The sequence below is a fragment of the Cetorhinus maximus genome, chromosome 2 (genome assembly GCF_964194155.1).
Source record: "Cetorhinus maximus chromosome 2, sCetMax3.hap1.1, whole genome shotgun sequence".
In the NCBI taxonomy this organism is placed as follows: Eukaryota; Metazoa; Chordata; class Chondrichthyes; order Lamniformes; family Cetorhinidae; genus Cetorhinus; species Cetorhinus maximus.
Window position 1 is genome coordinate 80,682,681 of NC_135880.1, and position 16,385 is coordinate 80,699,065.

Here is a 16,385-nt window from a genome sequence, read left to right on the forward strand (position 1 = left end):
ATGGAGGGTGCAGATGAATGCAGTGATGGCTCTTCAGTGAATGCATCCTCATCATCTTCCTCAGAGGTGGGCTGGGGGCTGGAGCTTATGTTGGCTCTGCTGCTCTGTCTGGACCTGCTGCTGCCTAAAAGAGAGAGAAGATAGATTTAGTTTATGAACAGGCTGAGTACAATATTGCATGTCACTCACTGAGAGTGTCTTGGCTATGACCTCCCTCAAGAAGCTTGACACCATCCAGGACACAGCAGCCCACTTGATTGGCACCCCATACACAAACACTCACTCCCTCCACCATCGACACACAGTGGCAGCAGTGTGTACCATCTACAAGATGCATGACAGAAACACACCAAGGTTCCTTAGACAACACCTTCCAAACCCATGACCACTACCATCTAGAAGGACAAGGGCAGCAGATAGATGGGAACACCACCACCTGGAAGTTCCCCTCCAAGCCATTCACCGTCCTGATTTGGGAATATATCGTCATTCCTTCACTGTTGCTGGGTCAAAATCCTGGACCTCCCTCCCTAACAGCACTGTGGGTGTACCTACACCATAGGGACTGCAGCGGTTCAAGAAGGCAGCTCACCACCACCTTCTCAAGGGCAATTAGGGATGGACAATAAATGCTGGCCTAGCCAGAAAAACCCATATCCCTTGAATGAATTTTTAAAAATGTGATCAACTCATGGAGGGCTCATCCGATAAAGCTCCTGTACGTTGGCCATCCCACCTCCAGTCTAGGATCTATCCCTCTTGTTGGTGTCACAAAGAGATTAATGTCCATAATGTTAGTAGAAATTATTTTTTAAAATAAGGTTTAGTGGTGTCTGTGTTTATGTACATGTATGTATGTGTGTCTTAATTGGATTAAAGCCAGCCGGTCTAGAGGCTTTGATGTACAGCAAGAAGTAGGTTTGAAATGGTAATTAGATAAAAATGGGGAAGTTTAGAAACAGAGGTGTCAAGGAGGCAATTTGCATTTTTAAGTAAACCATTCAAAAGAATGGGTAGAATCTTGCACCTAGCTAGAAGACGCCAATCAATGTGTTTATTTTTTCAGCTTACTAATAAAATTGATGGAACGAAAGGATGTTAATGTTAGAAGAGGTAAAATTAAAAGCCTAGTGATACAATGGAAAATTTACATTCAAAGAGAAAGATATGTACAAAGCAGAAAAGAGATTGTGTGTAAGCAGAGGCATTTTAAGATCCAACAAATGTGAGAAGCCTCAAGCTGCTGTCTGCAAGGACCCAGAGCTGAAAGAAACCCATTTTGAACGCGGCTGTCCAGGGTGTGCTCTGCCAGGCATCTCTTTAAATCAATTAATTTTACTGTTGTCTTAACGGGGGTGTAACTGAGAGATTATTAGGGGATTTTTGTAGTTACGTACGTCTACAAAATTACTACTATAGTATGTGTTTACAATCTCTCTTGTATTAATAAATGTTTAATTTAGTTTTATTAAAAACCCTCTTGAGACTCAGTGGTCTTATTACTATTGAATTCAAAGCCTGCACCGCGAAACATACAAATTGCAAAATGAGTTCTGACAGTTGTTTCAAGTTTCCCTCTGGGATTTGAGCAACTCGGCCTTTTACCATCGGCTGTGTCATAATATTGTGGACAAGCTTGCCCTGCATAAAGACAAATAGATGAAATGTGATGAGAAGGGATGGAGCAGAGGTTGGGAAGCATGCATGCCTCCTGTGTGTGGTGAGCCCTTCCCAGTAAGGGCTGAGGATGGAGTTCGTGCAGCATGATAGATGAGATGCTGGTGGTGTTAAAGTGTCCGTGCGACAATCAGTGTCCCCGCTAATATTGTGTGAGATCCCTGACAGTGTAACCCTTTGGGTGCATGATGCCATTATGACAGTGAGATTGGAGTAAGCTGAAGGTTGACTTACCCTGGCGGAGTGGATCAGATCATTCATTCTCTTCCTGCACTGGATGGCTTTTCTCGGGTGGGTGCCCAGAGAGCAGACTGCCCTTTCAACCACCTCCACGGCCGACGAGGTGAAACTGTTAGGCCTCCTGGGGCCATCCCTGGTGTAGACGACATCCCAGTGCTGGCGGACTCTATGGATGACAGCCTCAAGGAAGCCATTGCTGAACCTTGGTGCAGCCTTCTTCTTGGGTTCAGCCATCTTGAGAGGTTTCCTGAACGCAGCAGGGCTGGAGAGAGTGAATCTGTGTGTTCGGGTGACATTTAAATATGGTATCCAGATATTCGATTCCATTAGGTAACAGCGGAGTGGATGAACTGATTCAAACTGCCCATGTGATTGTGGGAAGCTACTTGCCAATGCATAATTAATTAGCTTCTGAGCATGAAATCGGGCGTGATTTCCCACCTCGCAGACCAGCGGGAATGCATCGCGAAACCCACCCACCCACCACGGCACTTAGTTTCCAAAATGTAAAATTCTGCCCATTAACTCTGTTTCCTTCCACAGATGCTGCTTAACTTACTGACTATTTCCAATCTGGGCATTCACTAGTGTTTCACTCCCCTTCCCCACTGAAGTCACATATTCAAAAGCTTCTCATTTGCTCGTCAAGCTGTTGGTCTTCAAGCTGCATGAGAGTGGGGACAGTGAGCCTTTGTCAGGTTTTCAATGATGTTCATGCAGGCCAACTATTGTCAGTCAACAGGCTTCTGTACGTCCTGCTACTCCTATCAACCAAATATGGCTGCATAACAAACCACTATAGGAGACTGGTGAATGTCCCAAAAGACAGGGTAAACTTTAAGAATCTGTTCAATAACAATAAAGCACATAAGTTCCTCATTAGTGTTGAAACCTACAAAGTTCGAAAAATGCACTTCACCATTCCAGGATATTGTGTAAAAGTATCATGCCAGTTTCTGTGCATGAGATGATTTCTGCCATCCCATATTTAGTGTTGCAAAAGCCTGACTCACACAAATGAAAATGTCACCATTGCAGAAGGTAGACGGGTGCCCAGAACATTACACAAACATGTCTGGTATTATTAAAAAGTCTTGCGTTATGCTCTTGAATAGTAACAAAGTCAGTTGGTGGTTTGGATTACGATAATTTTACTTCAGCATAAAAAGCAATTTACAAGCACAGTATTAACAGCAGACAGCACAATTGAAATAAGCATGCGTTCTGCTCATTGTAGTAATGAAGAGAAGAAGTTGATTCTCCTTGTATACTATTTTTCCTTAACAAGCTGGAATTTTCTCTTTTCTCTCCAATTGGTTCTTATACTGCACATTGCACATCAGGGAGGGGGAGAGTTACCTGAATGCTTTGTACCAGGAAGCAGGCACACTACTTAGGATAGGGTCTTGATTTGGTCAGTGGTCAGGGACAGGAGGGTGTGACTGCAAGTGAGGCAGGTAAGGGGACACAGAGGGCAGGAGTGCAGGAGCTGCAGCCTTTGCAATTGTCCAATAGGATTGAGGTTCTCTTAGCTTGTTTGGATGAGAGCGAGGGCCACAAAGTAGATGAACAACAAACTTATGTGGCACCGGAGGAAGCCATCCAAGTGGGGGAGCAAAAAGCAATGTAGTGGTAGAACGGGACAGTATAATGAGGGGGATTGACACTGTTCTCTGCAGTTAAGAGCGGGAGTCCAGGCGGCTGTGTTGCCTGCCCAGTGCCAGGGTTTGGGACATCTGCTCAGGGCTGGGGAGAAACTTGCAGTGGGAGGGAGAGGATCCAGTTTTCGTGGTCCATGTAGGTACAAACGTCATAGGTAGAACCAGGAAAGAGGCTCTGCATAGAGAGTATGAGGAGCTAGGCACTAAATTAAAAAAGCAGAACCTCCAAGATTATAATATCTGGATTATTATCTCATCCACATGCAAATTGGCATAGGGTACATAAAGTTAGAGAGATGAATACGTGGCTCAAAGACTGGTGTGGGAGAAGTGTGTTCTGGTTCGTGGGGTACTGGCACCAGTTCTGGGAAAAGTGGGGACTGTACCGTTGGGACAATCTATTCCTGAACTATGCTGGGACTAGTGTTCTAGTGAGCCTCATAACTAGGGAAGTAGAGAGGGTTTTAAACTAAATAATGGGGGAAAGAGATCAAATTTGGAAAGATGTGGTAAATCAAAGAGTAGAGACAAGGCAAGAGAGAAAGTCATTAATGTGGGAAATGATAGAACGTGACAGGAAAGGACAGAGTGTACATGGACTACAAATCTAAGAGTAAATCAGGAGGTAAAGCTAAAGTTTACAAAAGTAATAAAAGGACAAAACTAAAGGCTCTGGGAATCGTCCCAGATTAGCACTAAGTAGCCGGCCGCAATGGTGAGTTTTCACGCCGTATCGTCCCCATTCCCGAGAAATGCGCCATTTCGATGGTGGGCAGGATCTCATTCGCCCATCATGCCATCACCTCGCCACTTCATCACACTAGGCGCCATATTTAAAGTGCAGCCACGTGCACACCTCTCAGTGCTTCCAGCCCAGGACTGCTCCACAGAAGACATGGCCCCTAAAGGCAAGAAAATTGCAGCCCCTTGAATCAGTAAAGCATCCCTCAAGCGCCTTTTGGACTCCGTGGAGGCCCACCGCGATGTTCTCCACCCCCGCTCTGGCAGCAGGAAGGCCAGCAATATTGCCACTCTGGCTTGGGAGGTGGTGGCAGCAATGGTCAATGCCAACGCCCTGCAAAAGAGGACAGCTACCTAGTGTTGCAAGAGGATGAATGATCTCCTCCGTTCCCCCAAGATAAGTCACTCTTCTCATCACTCTCAACTCACACGCTCACAAACCTATCACACATCTGCAGGGTCCTCACGCATGGCCAGTGCAAGGGACATCACCACTCACTCTCTCACACACACCTTCATTGTCCTCATCCCATCCATGGAACCACTCACCACCCACACATTCCTGGCATACTTATCATCTGGCCTGGCAGGTGTCCTGCTTGTGCTCTCCCCATCTGTATTCATGCAGGACAAGCTGGCACACAGCAAGAGGGAGAGATTGCAGACTGGTGGAGGAATGCTGGAAATCAAGATCCTCATGGACTTTGAAAATAGAGTAACCCAGCTAGCTGGCAAAGGTCTGGACCATTCTTGTGCTGGCAGTGAGGTCAGCGGTGCTCTACCAAGTGAGGATCAAGTGAGTGCAGTGTAACGTCCATCAGATAACCATGCTGTGAGTGAGTTCCCCTGTTCCGCAATCCACTGCCATGCACTAATTACCTCTCCTTGCTTTCGCAAGCGCATCTGGGAAACAGCTGATGGAGTCCATGACCCAGGGCTTCCAATCAGGCCCTGAAGAAACCTCTAAAGAGGAATTTTAAGGCAGCTTCATTGAAGACCTGTCACAGTGTTCACCCACACCCTACACCAGTGCAGAGACACATACCTCGGTGGGACCTAACATTAGAGTAGCCTAGGGGTCACAATCTGGTGAGCACATTGCACTGTCTGACCCACAGCAGGTGGCAGCAGGGACTTCCCAGGTCTCCAGCACTTGGAAGACCGCAGGAGACCAGAAATCTGCTGAGTCCAAGTCAGATGACAAGCCCCCAGCTCAGCTTACATGAGTTGCTGGAGCTGCAAAGGCAAGCTCGGGAACATCAGGAAGGGATGTTCACTGCACTCCTCAGATTGTAAGGCATGATGGATGAGTCGATCCGTCTTCAGTCTGAGATGATAGTGCCATCTTGCCAACGCACCAAGGTCAACACTGGTAGGATTGCAGCAGCCATGGAGACCTTGGTCCAGGACATTACTCCTGCACTGCTGCGCAGGCTGAACTCCATCACTGGCGCCAAAATTGGTCTCCAACAGTGTGCACTCGAGAGGGGTGCAGGGCAGTTCAGTCTCACTCCAGCTTCCCCTTCTCCTCGAGGAGTCAGCCAGGGGCCATCGGGCACACTTAAGGAGGAGGACCAGCAGCTCGACACCCCAGGGCCATCCACCCAGGTGACTCAAGGAGTGCCCAGCCCATCCAAATCCCCTCTTCCTGTGATCCCAGCATTTCCAGGTCCACAGGCCGACGAGGGTGCCACAGCCACCTGGCAGGTCCCCAAAAGCAGGCCGGGTCCTCCAGGTCTCTGCCCTCTAGAGGACGCCCGTCAAGGTCATCACAGACAGGATGTAGCAGTCAACAGGCTGCCTCCACCTCTGCTGTTGATGTCGGGGGAGCACCAAGACAGAGCAGCAGGGTTAGGAAGGCTAAGAAGATGTAGTTGCACAGCCTGGGCACAGATGTTAATCCCTTGTACATAATGTTCACAGTTGTAAATAAACTCCCAAGAATGTCTCCCTGCCTATAGCTCCTTGTTATGATGAGCAGTGTTTGTGTCACTCAGATGCGAAACCTTGGTTCCTGCACAAGATAAAGGCAGGTGTCTCTGTCCAGGGCCTCTTCAACTGTGCTTTGTCCAGCCTCACACTCCCTGAACACATTGGGGATGCCTGCAACTCAATGGAGCTTGTCATTGCTGCCAGAATGTCATGGGTAGGCACCACAGATTTCCGTCATTCTCTCTGTGTGCTCTCAGCATCTTTAAGGAGGGGCTGGCCCCCATCCCTTCAGCATCTGTGACCAGTGACGCTGTGCTCCTGAAGGAGTCAGGTGCTGAAGGCTGACTAAAGATCAGATGCATTTAAAGTTTCATGGCTGCGTCTCCATGGTATGACCCTGATCACAGAGTGCAAGTGAGCTGCCCTTGGCCAGACAGGAATCAGACATTCTCAAAGGCTGTGTGAAGATCTATGGAGCACCTTCACAGCATGCCGTCATCATCCTCCTGCAATTGAGCAGCTATTAGGACCTCCGTTGTGTTTCCATGTCAGAAGTCTTATCAACAGAGTGTATGTGCGCTGCCATCAGCCAGTCTGGAGTCAAATGGTCACATATGCAACGTGAGGATCTATGATGTCTCCTCACTGCATGTTGTCATCATCCTCCACAAATCTAGCAGCTATGAGGGCCTCCTAAGCATGTTTGCGTCATCTGGCCAGTGCGATGGCCTCATTGCGTTCAGCGCCGCCTTCAAGGACCTCCTCACCCTAATCCCCATCGATGTTCTCCTCATCAGAGGAGACGTGCAGCTCCTCCATCTCCTCCTCAGCCAGCTCCTCTCCCAGTTGCACACCAGGTTGTAAAGGGCACAGCAGGCAACGACGATGCATGACACCCTCTGTGGACTATATTGCAGAGCTCCACCAGACAGATACAGGCACCAGAACCTCATTTTCTGCATCCCAATGGTTTGCTCCACCAAGGTGCGAGCTGCAGTATGAGGCCCCCACACGGGTGTCATCAGCTTCGTTCTCTGTGGGTTGCCATTGTCTCTGTGGACCCTGGAAGACATCAGGGGTCTGAGACCTGCTAAGGATGTAGGTGTCGTGGACATCCCCTGGGAACTGTGCACACATCTGCAGGATGTGTTTGTGGTGGTCGCACATCAGATCACCATTCAGCGAGTGGAAGCCCTCGCAGGTGACGTAGTCAACCGCTTGTTGCCACGGAGATCTGAGATCCATGTGAGTGCAGTCGATGGCATGCTGTACCTATGGGAAACCTGAAATCTGGGTAAATCCCAGCACTCTTTCCTCCTGGCTTTTCTGGTACAGGATGAAATGCACAAAGGTGTGTGCCTTCGCGAAGATGGCATCTATGACCTCATGGATGCATTAGTAAGTGGCGGCTTGCGGTATCTCACAGATGTCACCTGTAGAACCCTGAAGGGAGCCACTGGCATGAAAATTGAGCAATGCAGTCGCTTTCACGGCCACCAGCAATGGATGCCCTCCATGTCCCTGTGGCGCCAAATCCTGCAGTAACTGGCAGGTGTGACCGACCAGTTCCCTAGACATGTGCAGTCTTCAACGACACTGGTTGTCGGTCATCTGCAGGAATGAAAGGCAGCGTCTAGCTAGGCACTGACCAGCGATGGCTCGCTGTGGCTCTTCTGTGGTGTGTGCGGGAGCCCCAGCTGCCCCTTCTTCCTGAGGGTGCTGCTCCTCCCTCTGCACAGCCAAGCGCCTCCGTCGCTCTCTTCTCAGTCGTCTCTGCTCTCTGTACGCCACGAGGCATACAGCTAGTTCACCAGGCTCCATGCTCTGTATGTACTCCTCTTGCAGGATGAAAGAGAGAGACACGTGGGATAGCATGGGTGTACTAAGAGCCTCTCTTGGTTAAGTCTGAAGGCCCCTTAACACATCCTGGAGAGTGCTCGCTGCCACTTGGATGGCCAGAGTTTAGTGTGCTGCATGGCTGCCTGAAACCCCACCCAACTCTGCCCACTCCACCTGGCTGATTAGTGGTAGCTTTGCCCATTGGACTGCATGCTTTGCTCTCAGCTCAGGCGCAGGCATTTTCCTAACCCACACTGCAAAGCTGCACTGTTAGCTTAAACCATGGGGGAGACTGATCCAAACCTGAATGCTGACATTGCAAGGGGCTGTGAGCGCCTCCACCAGTGGCTGCTCCATGGTCAGCTTTTGCAAGGAGATTGTATAATGTGCCCAGTTGTCCAACTGATCTGCAGACCACACAAATGCTCATTAGTTTGCAGACTGTGCCCGAGGGGTGAAAAGCTCTGGAGCACTTGGTGGCACTTTCATGCCTATGTTGCTTAAGTGGGTAGATAAGCTACAGGTCTGACTCCAATCATAACAACGTGGCTGCACCTGAACTGTCTCAGCTGCAGAGGAATGGTCACTTTATACAAGGTCTCCCTAATGCATGGCCACTTCCCTCCCCCCACCCCATACTTGATTGTGCACTGCCCTCAACTGCAGTGCAGCCCTTCCACCCCTGCCAAACATGCCTCGACCACAGTGCTGCCCTCGCCCCCCGCCGAAGTCGCCTCAACCTTGAAGTCCAAAAGACAACCCTGGCAAGCACTGCGCAACCTTACTGTGCACTCACCTCCAAATTCCCCTCATAGTGCAGCCCTCCAAGTACACAGTTTATATATGATGTTGTGAAACACACTGGCAGATGATCCAATGTGGGGGGATGATACCGGTGGGCTGGACCTATAATAATATCCAGATGTATTACAATGAAGTTCCCAACGTCCGATGGCGGGAAGTGCGGCCTGCCATTGATTGTTGGAGCGGACGACTGCAAACTGGTTTCATGAAGTCATGAAACCCGATGATTGGCCTTCTTGCCATATTATCTGCTGATGCCGCCAAATGTGCCTGACACCAGCGAGCATGAACAATTCTACCGTCTGTATTTGAATGCATGTAGCATTCAAAACAAAACAGATGAATTGATAGGACAAATAGAAATACATAAGTACAATCTGACAGCCATCACAGAAACATGGTTGCAGGGTGACATAGATTGGAACCTGTATATTGAAGGGTAAATGACAGTTAGGAAGGACAAGAAGCTAGGAAAAGGTGGAGGGGTGGTTCTGTTAATTAATGATGATATTTGCACATCAGAAAGGGATTACCTAAGTTCAGGAAACCAGCATGTAGAAACAGTGTGGGTAGAGAGGAGAAATGATAAAGGCAATAAATTACTTGTGCGAATGGTGTACAGACCCCCTAACTATAACCATACAGTATGACAAGGTATTAAGGAAGAAATAATGGGAGCTTGTCAGAAATGTACAGCGATAATCATAGGGGATTTTAATCTACATATGGAAAAATCAGATGGGCAAAAGTAGCCTAGATGAGGAATTCATAGAATGTTTTCGGGATAGTTTCTTAGAATAGCATGTTCTGGCACCAACCAGAGAGCAGGCTATACCAGACTTGGTATTGTGCAATGAGATAGGATTAATTAATTACCTCATATTGAAGGTGCCCCTAGGTAGCAGCAATCATAATATTATTGAATTTTACATTCAGTTTTAGGGAGAGAAGAGTGGGTCCAAGACCAGCATTTTAAACCTAAATAAGGGCAATTATTAGGGCATGAAAGCATAGCTAGCTAAAGAGAACTGGAAAATTTGGCTAAAGGATAGGTCAATAGAAATGCAGTGGCAGACATTTAAAGGAATATTTCAGAATACACAGATTAGATACATTCTGATGAGAAAGAAAAATTCCAAGGGGAGAACGCTCTATCCATGGTTAACTAAAAAAATTAAAGATAATCTCAAATTAAAGAAAAAGCATATCATTGCACAAAGATGAGTGGCATGTCGGAAGATTGGACAGAATGTAAGAATGATCAAAAGATTGATAAGGAAGGAGAAATTAGAGTACAAGAGAAAGCTAGCTAGAAATAGAAAGGCAGATAGTAAAGTTTCTATAGGTATTTTAAAAAGAAAAGAGTTAACAAAGTGAGCATTGGTCCTATAGAGAGTGAGTCTGTGGAATTAATAATGGAAAATAAGGAAATGACAGATGAATTAAACCATTATTTTGTGTCAATCTTCACTATAGAGGATACAAGTAACATCCCAAAAATAGTTGTAAATTAGGAAATGGAAGCGAGGGAAGAACACAGAGAAAATTAAATCACCTGGGAAGTAGTACTGATAAAATTGATGGAATTGCGAGTTGACAAGCGCCCGGGTCCTGATTGACTTCATCCTAGGCTCTCAAAAGAAGTGGCTAGTGAGATAGTTGATGCATTGGTTTTAATTTTCTATAATTCCCTAGATTCGGAGAAGGTTCCATTAGATTGGAAAATTGCGAATGTAACTTCTTTATTCAAAAAGGGAGAAAGACAGAAAGTAGGAAACTACAGGCCAGTTAGCTTAACATCTGTCATAGGGAAAATGTTAGAAGCTGTTATTTTAGACATTATAGTAGGGCGTTTAGAAAAATTCAGCACAATTAGGTAACATCAACATGGTTTCGTGTAAGGAAAATCATGTTTACCCAATTTACTGGAGTTATTTGAAAAAGTAACATATGCTGTGGATAAAGGGGAACCAATAAATATAGTAGATATACTGTATTTACATTTCCAGAAGGCATTTGATAAAGCGCCACATCAAAGGTTATTGCGAAAAATAAAAGCTCATGGTGTATGGGGTAACATCTTAGCATGGATAAAAAAATTGGCTAGCTAATAAGAAACAGAAGGTAAGCATAAACGGGTCATTTTCTGGTTGGCAAGATGTAACAAGTGGTGTGCCAAAGGGATCTGTGCTGGGGCCGCAAATTTTTACAATTGATATCAATGACTTGGATGAAGGGACCAAAGGTATGCTTGCTAGATTTGCTGAATACATGAAGATAGGTAGGATAGTAAGATGTGAAGAGAACACAAGGAGGCTACAAAGGGTTATAGATAGGTTAAGTGAATGGGCAAAGACCTGGCAAATGGAGTAAAATGTGGGAAAGTGTGAAATTGACTATGTTGGCAGAAAAAAATTAAAAAGAAGCACATTGTCTAAATGGTGAGAGACTGCAGAGCTTTGCGATGCAGAGATATCTAGGTGTCCTAGTGCATGAATCACAAAAGGCTAGTATGCAGATACCGCAATGAATGAGGGAATCTAATAGAATGTTACCATTTATTGCGAGGGGAATTGAATACAAAAGTAGGGAGGCTATGCTTCAATTGTACAGGACACTAGTGAAACCACATTTGGAGTACTGTGTGCAGTATTGGTCTCCTTATTTAAGGAAGGATGTAAATGCTTTGGAAGCAGTTCAGAGGAGGTTTACCAGAATAATACCTGGCTTGGGCAGGTTGTCTTATGAGGAAAGGTTGGACAGGCTAGGATTGTATTTGCTGGTGTCTAGAAGAGTAAGAGACGACTTGATTGAAACATATAAGATCCTGAGGGGTCTTGACAAGATGGATATGGAGAGGATGTTTCCTCTTGTGGGAGAATCTAGTTCTAGAGCCCACTGTTTGAAAATAAGGAGTCACCCATTTAGGACAGAGATGAGGAGAATTTTTTTCTCTCAGAGGGTTGTGAGTCTTTAGAACTTTCTTCCGCAAAAGGTGGCGGAGGCAAAGTCTCTGAATATTTTTAAGGCAGAGATGGATAGATTCTTGATAAGTAAGGGGGTAAAAATAAAAAAGAAATATTATCTAAATGGTGACAGTTTATTTACGCTTAACTGCCCAGTTTGCAAGGTTGCTAATATTAAGTTACATTTCTCCTCAATGTTAGCTACACGCCAGAGTTTGATATCATCAGCAAACGTTGATATTGAGTTATTTGTTCCCAAGTCCGAGTCATTACTACAAATTAGAAATTATTCCACAAGGATCAGTGTTGGGGCCACAAATAGTTCATAATTTGCAGTAATGACATAAACTTGGGAACAAATATCAACGTTTGCTAATGACATCAAACTGTGGTGCATAGCTAACATTGAGGAATATTACAACATAATATTAGAAACCTTGAAAACTGGGCAGTTAAGTGGAAATAAACTGTCACATAGGTGAATCTGAGAAGATGCACTTTGGTAGAAAAAAATAAAGGTGAGCCACACTTTAGAAAATTGGGGGTAGGCAGGAATGTGGAGTTGAGGTTACAGTCAGGTCAGGCATGATCTTACTGAATGGCAGAGCAGGCTCGAATGGCCGAGTGGCCTACTCCTGCTGCTAATTCATATGTTCATAAGTTCATATATTGCCTTATACGATAATCTCTAGACTAATTCCTAGTGTCTTATTTATGCAGTGTGCACCGGCATCCTTCAACCACCCTGTGATTACTGCAGCAGTTGCACTGTCCTTGTTGTAAAAGTCACAGTCTGAAAGTTTCTATTGGCAGGACTTCAGGTTTCAGCCCCTTGTTTAGTAAACAGGTCAACCTTAAACACACTAACTGTTGCTAGGATAATCTTCATCTCTTCAACTTCACCTCTCTCTCATGTCAACATCTGGTGTGCCAGTTCACATGCAATCATTGTGATAATGGGCTGAATTTCCCCAAATTCGGGCGGTGTTGTGTGGGGGCAGACAGGAGCGAGCGCCTCAATCGGGTCCGCGCCGCCATTTTACGTGGGCGGGCCAATTAAGACCTCCCCAGCATGACGCTTGCTCAGAAGTGCTGAGCGCTCCCTGTGTGGGCAGGGGGGAATTCCTTAAGTCCGGGCCTGTGCACAAAAGAGCACAGAAATCTCCCTGAGGCACAAAAGTGCTTCAGGGAGATTTTCTTAACTTTTAAACATCTGAATAAAGTAATTAAAAACTTTTAAGACGTGTCCCCTCATGTGACAGTGTCACATGAACTGGGACATGTCAATAAATTTTTAAAATAATTTTTATTGCATTTTTAAACACTTCATGAAACCTCATCCCGCCCGTGGATGAGGTTCCATAAAAAATGCAATGGCTGCCTGGGCTCTTCGCCTGCCTGCCAGGTTGGACCGCCAGCTCATTTAATTATATCAATTAGTTTGTAACAGGCCTTAATAGGCCTTTGACAGTTTGGTAGGCGTGCAGCCGACTTGGCCGTGAGCCCGCCAAACTGAAAATCTAAGTGTCGCACGGTGACGTCCGGACACCCGCCCGGGGTCACCACGCGTCATTTTATGTGTCAGCGAAGGAGCCCCATCCCTGCTCACCGACCAGAAAATTCTTTCCAATAGCTCATTTCCCAGAGCGAAAAAAACAATAAAAACTGGAAAATAAGAATACTGGTCCAAACTGGTCTTGTATACCTTAAAATGGAACACTAGTAAAAACTGGGAAATAAGACTACTGGTCCGAACTGTTTTTTCCTTCTGGGCTATTATCAGTGTACTTTTGCTTTGGATGAAGCAACCATGAATTCTTTCAGAATATCAGAAAACTCCCGGTTTCCATCACACCTGCTGCAAAGTCAGGCATTTCCTTGAAAAAATATCTGTCAGAGACTAAACCCATGAGTACTAATAGATAAGTCAGTATAATGCCAGCATTTTCACCATTGCAGAAGCAATAGGAAACTATTCAACTTGAATGTTTTGAATTTTTAGATGTTTCTGAAAGACTGGACGTGGATGGTAAATGGAAAGTTACAACATTTAAGACCAGTGTGAAGATGTCTACTTATGTAACTGCTTTTGCTATTTGTGACTATGATTACATTAACACAACTTTCAATGACATGGAGGTAACTATCAATGATCTTAATATTTATTATTTCTAGAAGTGTTATTTGTATTTTTTTCCTTTAGAAATTTTAACTCTGCTGTATTGACTATATCATATTTAATTCAAGTTGAAAATAAATTAGGTTAATGGAAAGACATGTTTCTGAACTAGTTTAGCAGCTTTTAAATGGAAGCCATTTTGAGGAAAACTTAAAAAAGAAAAAAAAACTGGAATTATAAAGATTAGCACATGTGGAGTAAGGGAATAAATAGCTGAATGGATAACAAATTGGGGCTAAAATATGGAAAACAGAGAATATTAGTAAAGAATAGTTATCCACACTGGAAGAAGGTAGAAATTATTCTTCCACAAGGATCAGTGCTGGGTCCACAAATAATTCATAATTTGCAGTAATGACTCGAATTTGGGAACAAATAACTCAGTATCAATGTTTGCTGATGACATCAAACTGTGGTGTGTAGCTAACATCGAGGAAGAATGCAACTTAATATTAGAAACCTTGCAAACTGGGCAGTTAAGTGTAAATAAACTGTCAAATAGATGAATCTGAGATGATGCACTTTGGTAGAAAAGAACATAAAGATGAGCCACACTTTAGAAAATAAGAAACTGAATGGATTAGAGGGCTAACATGATCAATTGGGATACAGGCAAACAAATTAAAGGCAGCATCAGAGGTCAGCAAAGCAATTAAAATGCTAACAGCACTGGTATTAATTCTAGAGGTATAGAATTCAAAATTAATAAGCTATGTCACATAGTAACATGGTCAGGTCGCACTGAGAATTGTGCACTATCTGCTGTTTGTACTACAGAAAAGACTGCAGATACTCAAGCACAAAAGTCTAAGCTGAAACCCCAGTGCAATACTGAGGGAATGCCACATTTCTGGAGGTACCATCTTTCTGATGAGAAGTTAAACCAAGCTCTCTCAGGTGGACATAAAAAATCCCCTGACACAATTTTGAAGAAGAGCAAGGAGTGACCCCTGGGATTCTGGCCAATATTTATCCCTCAATTAACATCAAAAACACAAATTATCTGCTCATCATCACATTGCTTGTGGGACTATGCTGTGCACAAATTGGCTGCCATGTTTACTACATTGCAAAAGTGACTACACTTCAAAAATACTTCTTTGGCTGTTAAGCACTTTGAGGAATCCTGAGGTCATAAAAGGTGCTACATAAATGTAAGTCTTCCATTCAACAAAAAAGACAGAGAAAGTGCAAAATAGGATAGGACCAAAACTGAGACACTACAGCTTTGGGGAAAGATTGAATAGGTTGAGGATGTTTTCTTTAGAAAGAGAAGACTTAGAAGACTTGATTGAGACTTTTAAATTTATGGCCTGAACTTTTGTAAAGATGGAGAGCTCTCTGTCATTATGAAAGTGGCGGCAGAAGCCCAAATCTGGTAGTCCTGCCACCGAACATGGCACCTACCATTTTCTCAGCGGGGTGGGGAGAATGGGGGCAGGCTGTAATGTGTGAATCTGTGGTTCATGGAGGGAGCTACACATGTTAAAGTGCAGCTGCCTCAGCTGATCTGATTTTTGCTGATGGGATGTGCACTTTAAATGTGCTCGGAGAAGGTCTAAAGCTGCCAGAGTTCTTTGGAGAGGTAGAGTACACTTTTCAAAATGACCCTGGGACACCTTTGCGAGAGGTCAGGTGCCCTTAAGGAGAGGTAAGGTAGCCTTTTGGATATGGTCCCAGGACACCTTTGGGGGAGGTAAAGTTCACTTTGGGATTGTTAAAATTAGGCATGAATGTGTGAATGAAGTGCTTAAACTCATTGGAACTGTTAAGCTCATTTGAACTATAAAAAAGGAGCTTTCAACCTTCAAGGCTTTAAAAATCCTCCCTTTAAATATTTAGGAACATAGGAGTAGGAGTAGGTCATTCGTCTTTTTGAGCCTGCTCTGCCAGTCAATAAAATCATGGCTGATCTGATTGTGGTCTCAATTCCACTTTCCTATCTGTCCCGATAACCCTTTACTCCTTTGTCTATCAAAAATCTGTCTAACTCAGTCTTGAATAACATCAAAACCCAATCTCCACTGCTCCCTGGGAAGAGAAATCCATTTACTAATGACCCCCTGAGAGAAAGAATGCTCTTCATCTCAGTCTTAAAAGGGAGACCTCTGACTCTTAAACTGTGTGCCTTAGTTCTAGTCTCCCCCACAAGTGAAAAAATCCTCCCGGTATCTGCCCTACCAAGTCCCCTCAGAATCATATGAGTTTCAATAAGATCACCTCTTATTCTTCTAAACTTCAATGGATATAGATCCAATCTGTTCAACCTTTCTTCACAGACTAAGCCCCTCATTCCCAGGAATGAGTCAAGTGCACTTTCTCGGTACTGCTTCTAGCACAATTATA

At 44.7% G+C, this 16,385-nt stretch overlaps 1 protein-coding gene across 1 annotated transcript in view; it reads left to right on the plus strand.

Moving 5' to 3' along the window:
- Window positions 1-16,385, plus strand: part of LOC144695613 (aminopeptidase Q-like) — a 217,140-nt gene that overhangs the window by 60,313 nt on the left and 140,442 nt on the right. Inside the window, exon 3 of the mRNA XM_078566512.1 lies at window positions 13,863-13,999. Coding sequence (XP_078422638.1) covers window positions 13,863-13,999 — 137 coding nt within the window. The remainder of the gene's footprint in view (window positions 1-13,862; window positions 14,000-16,385) is intronic.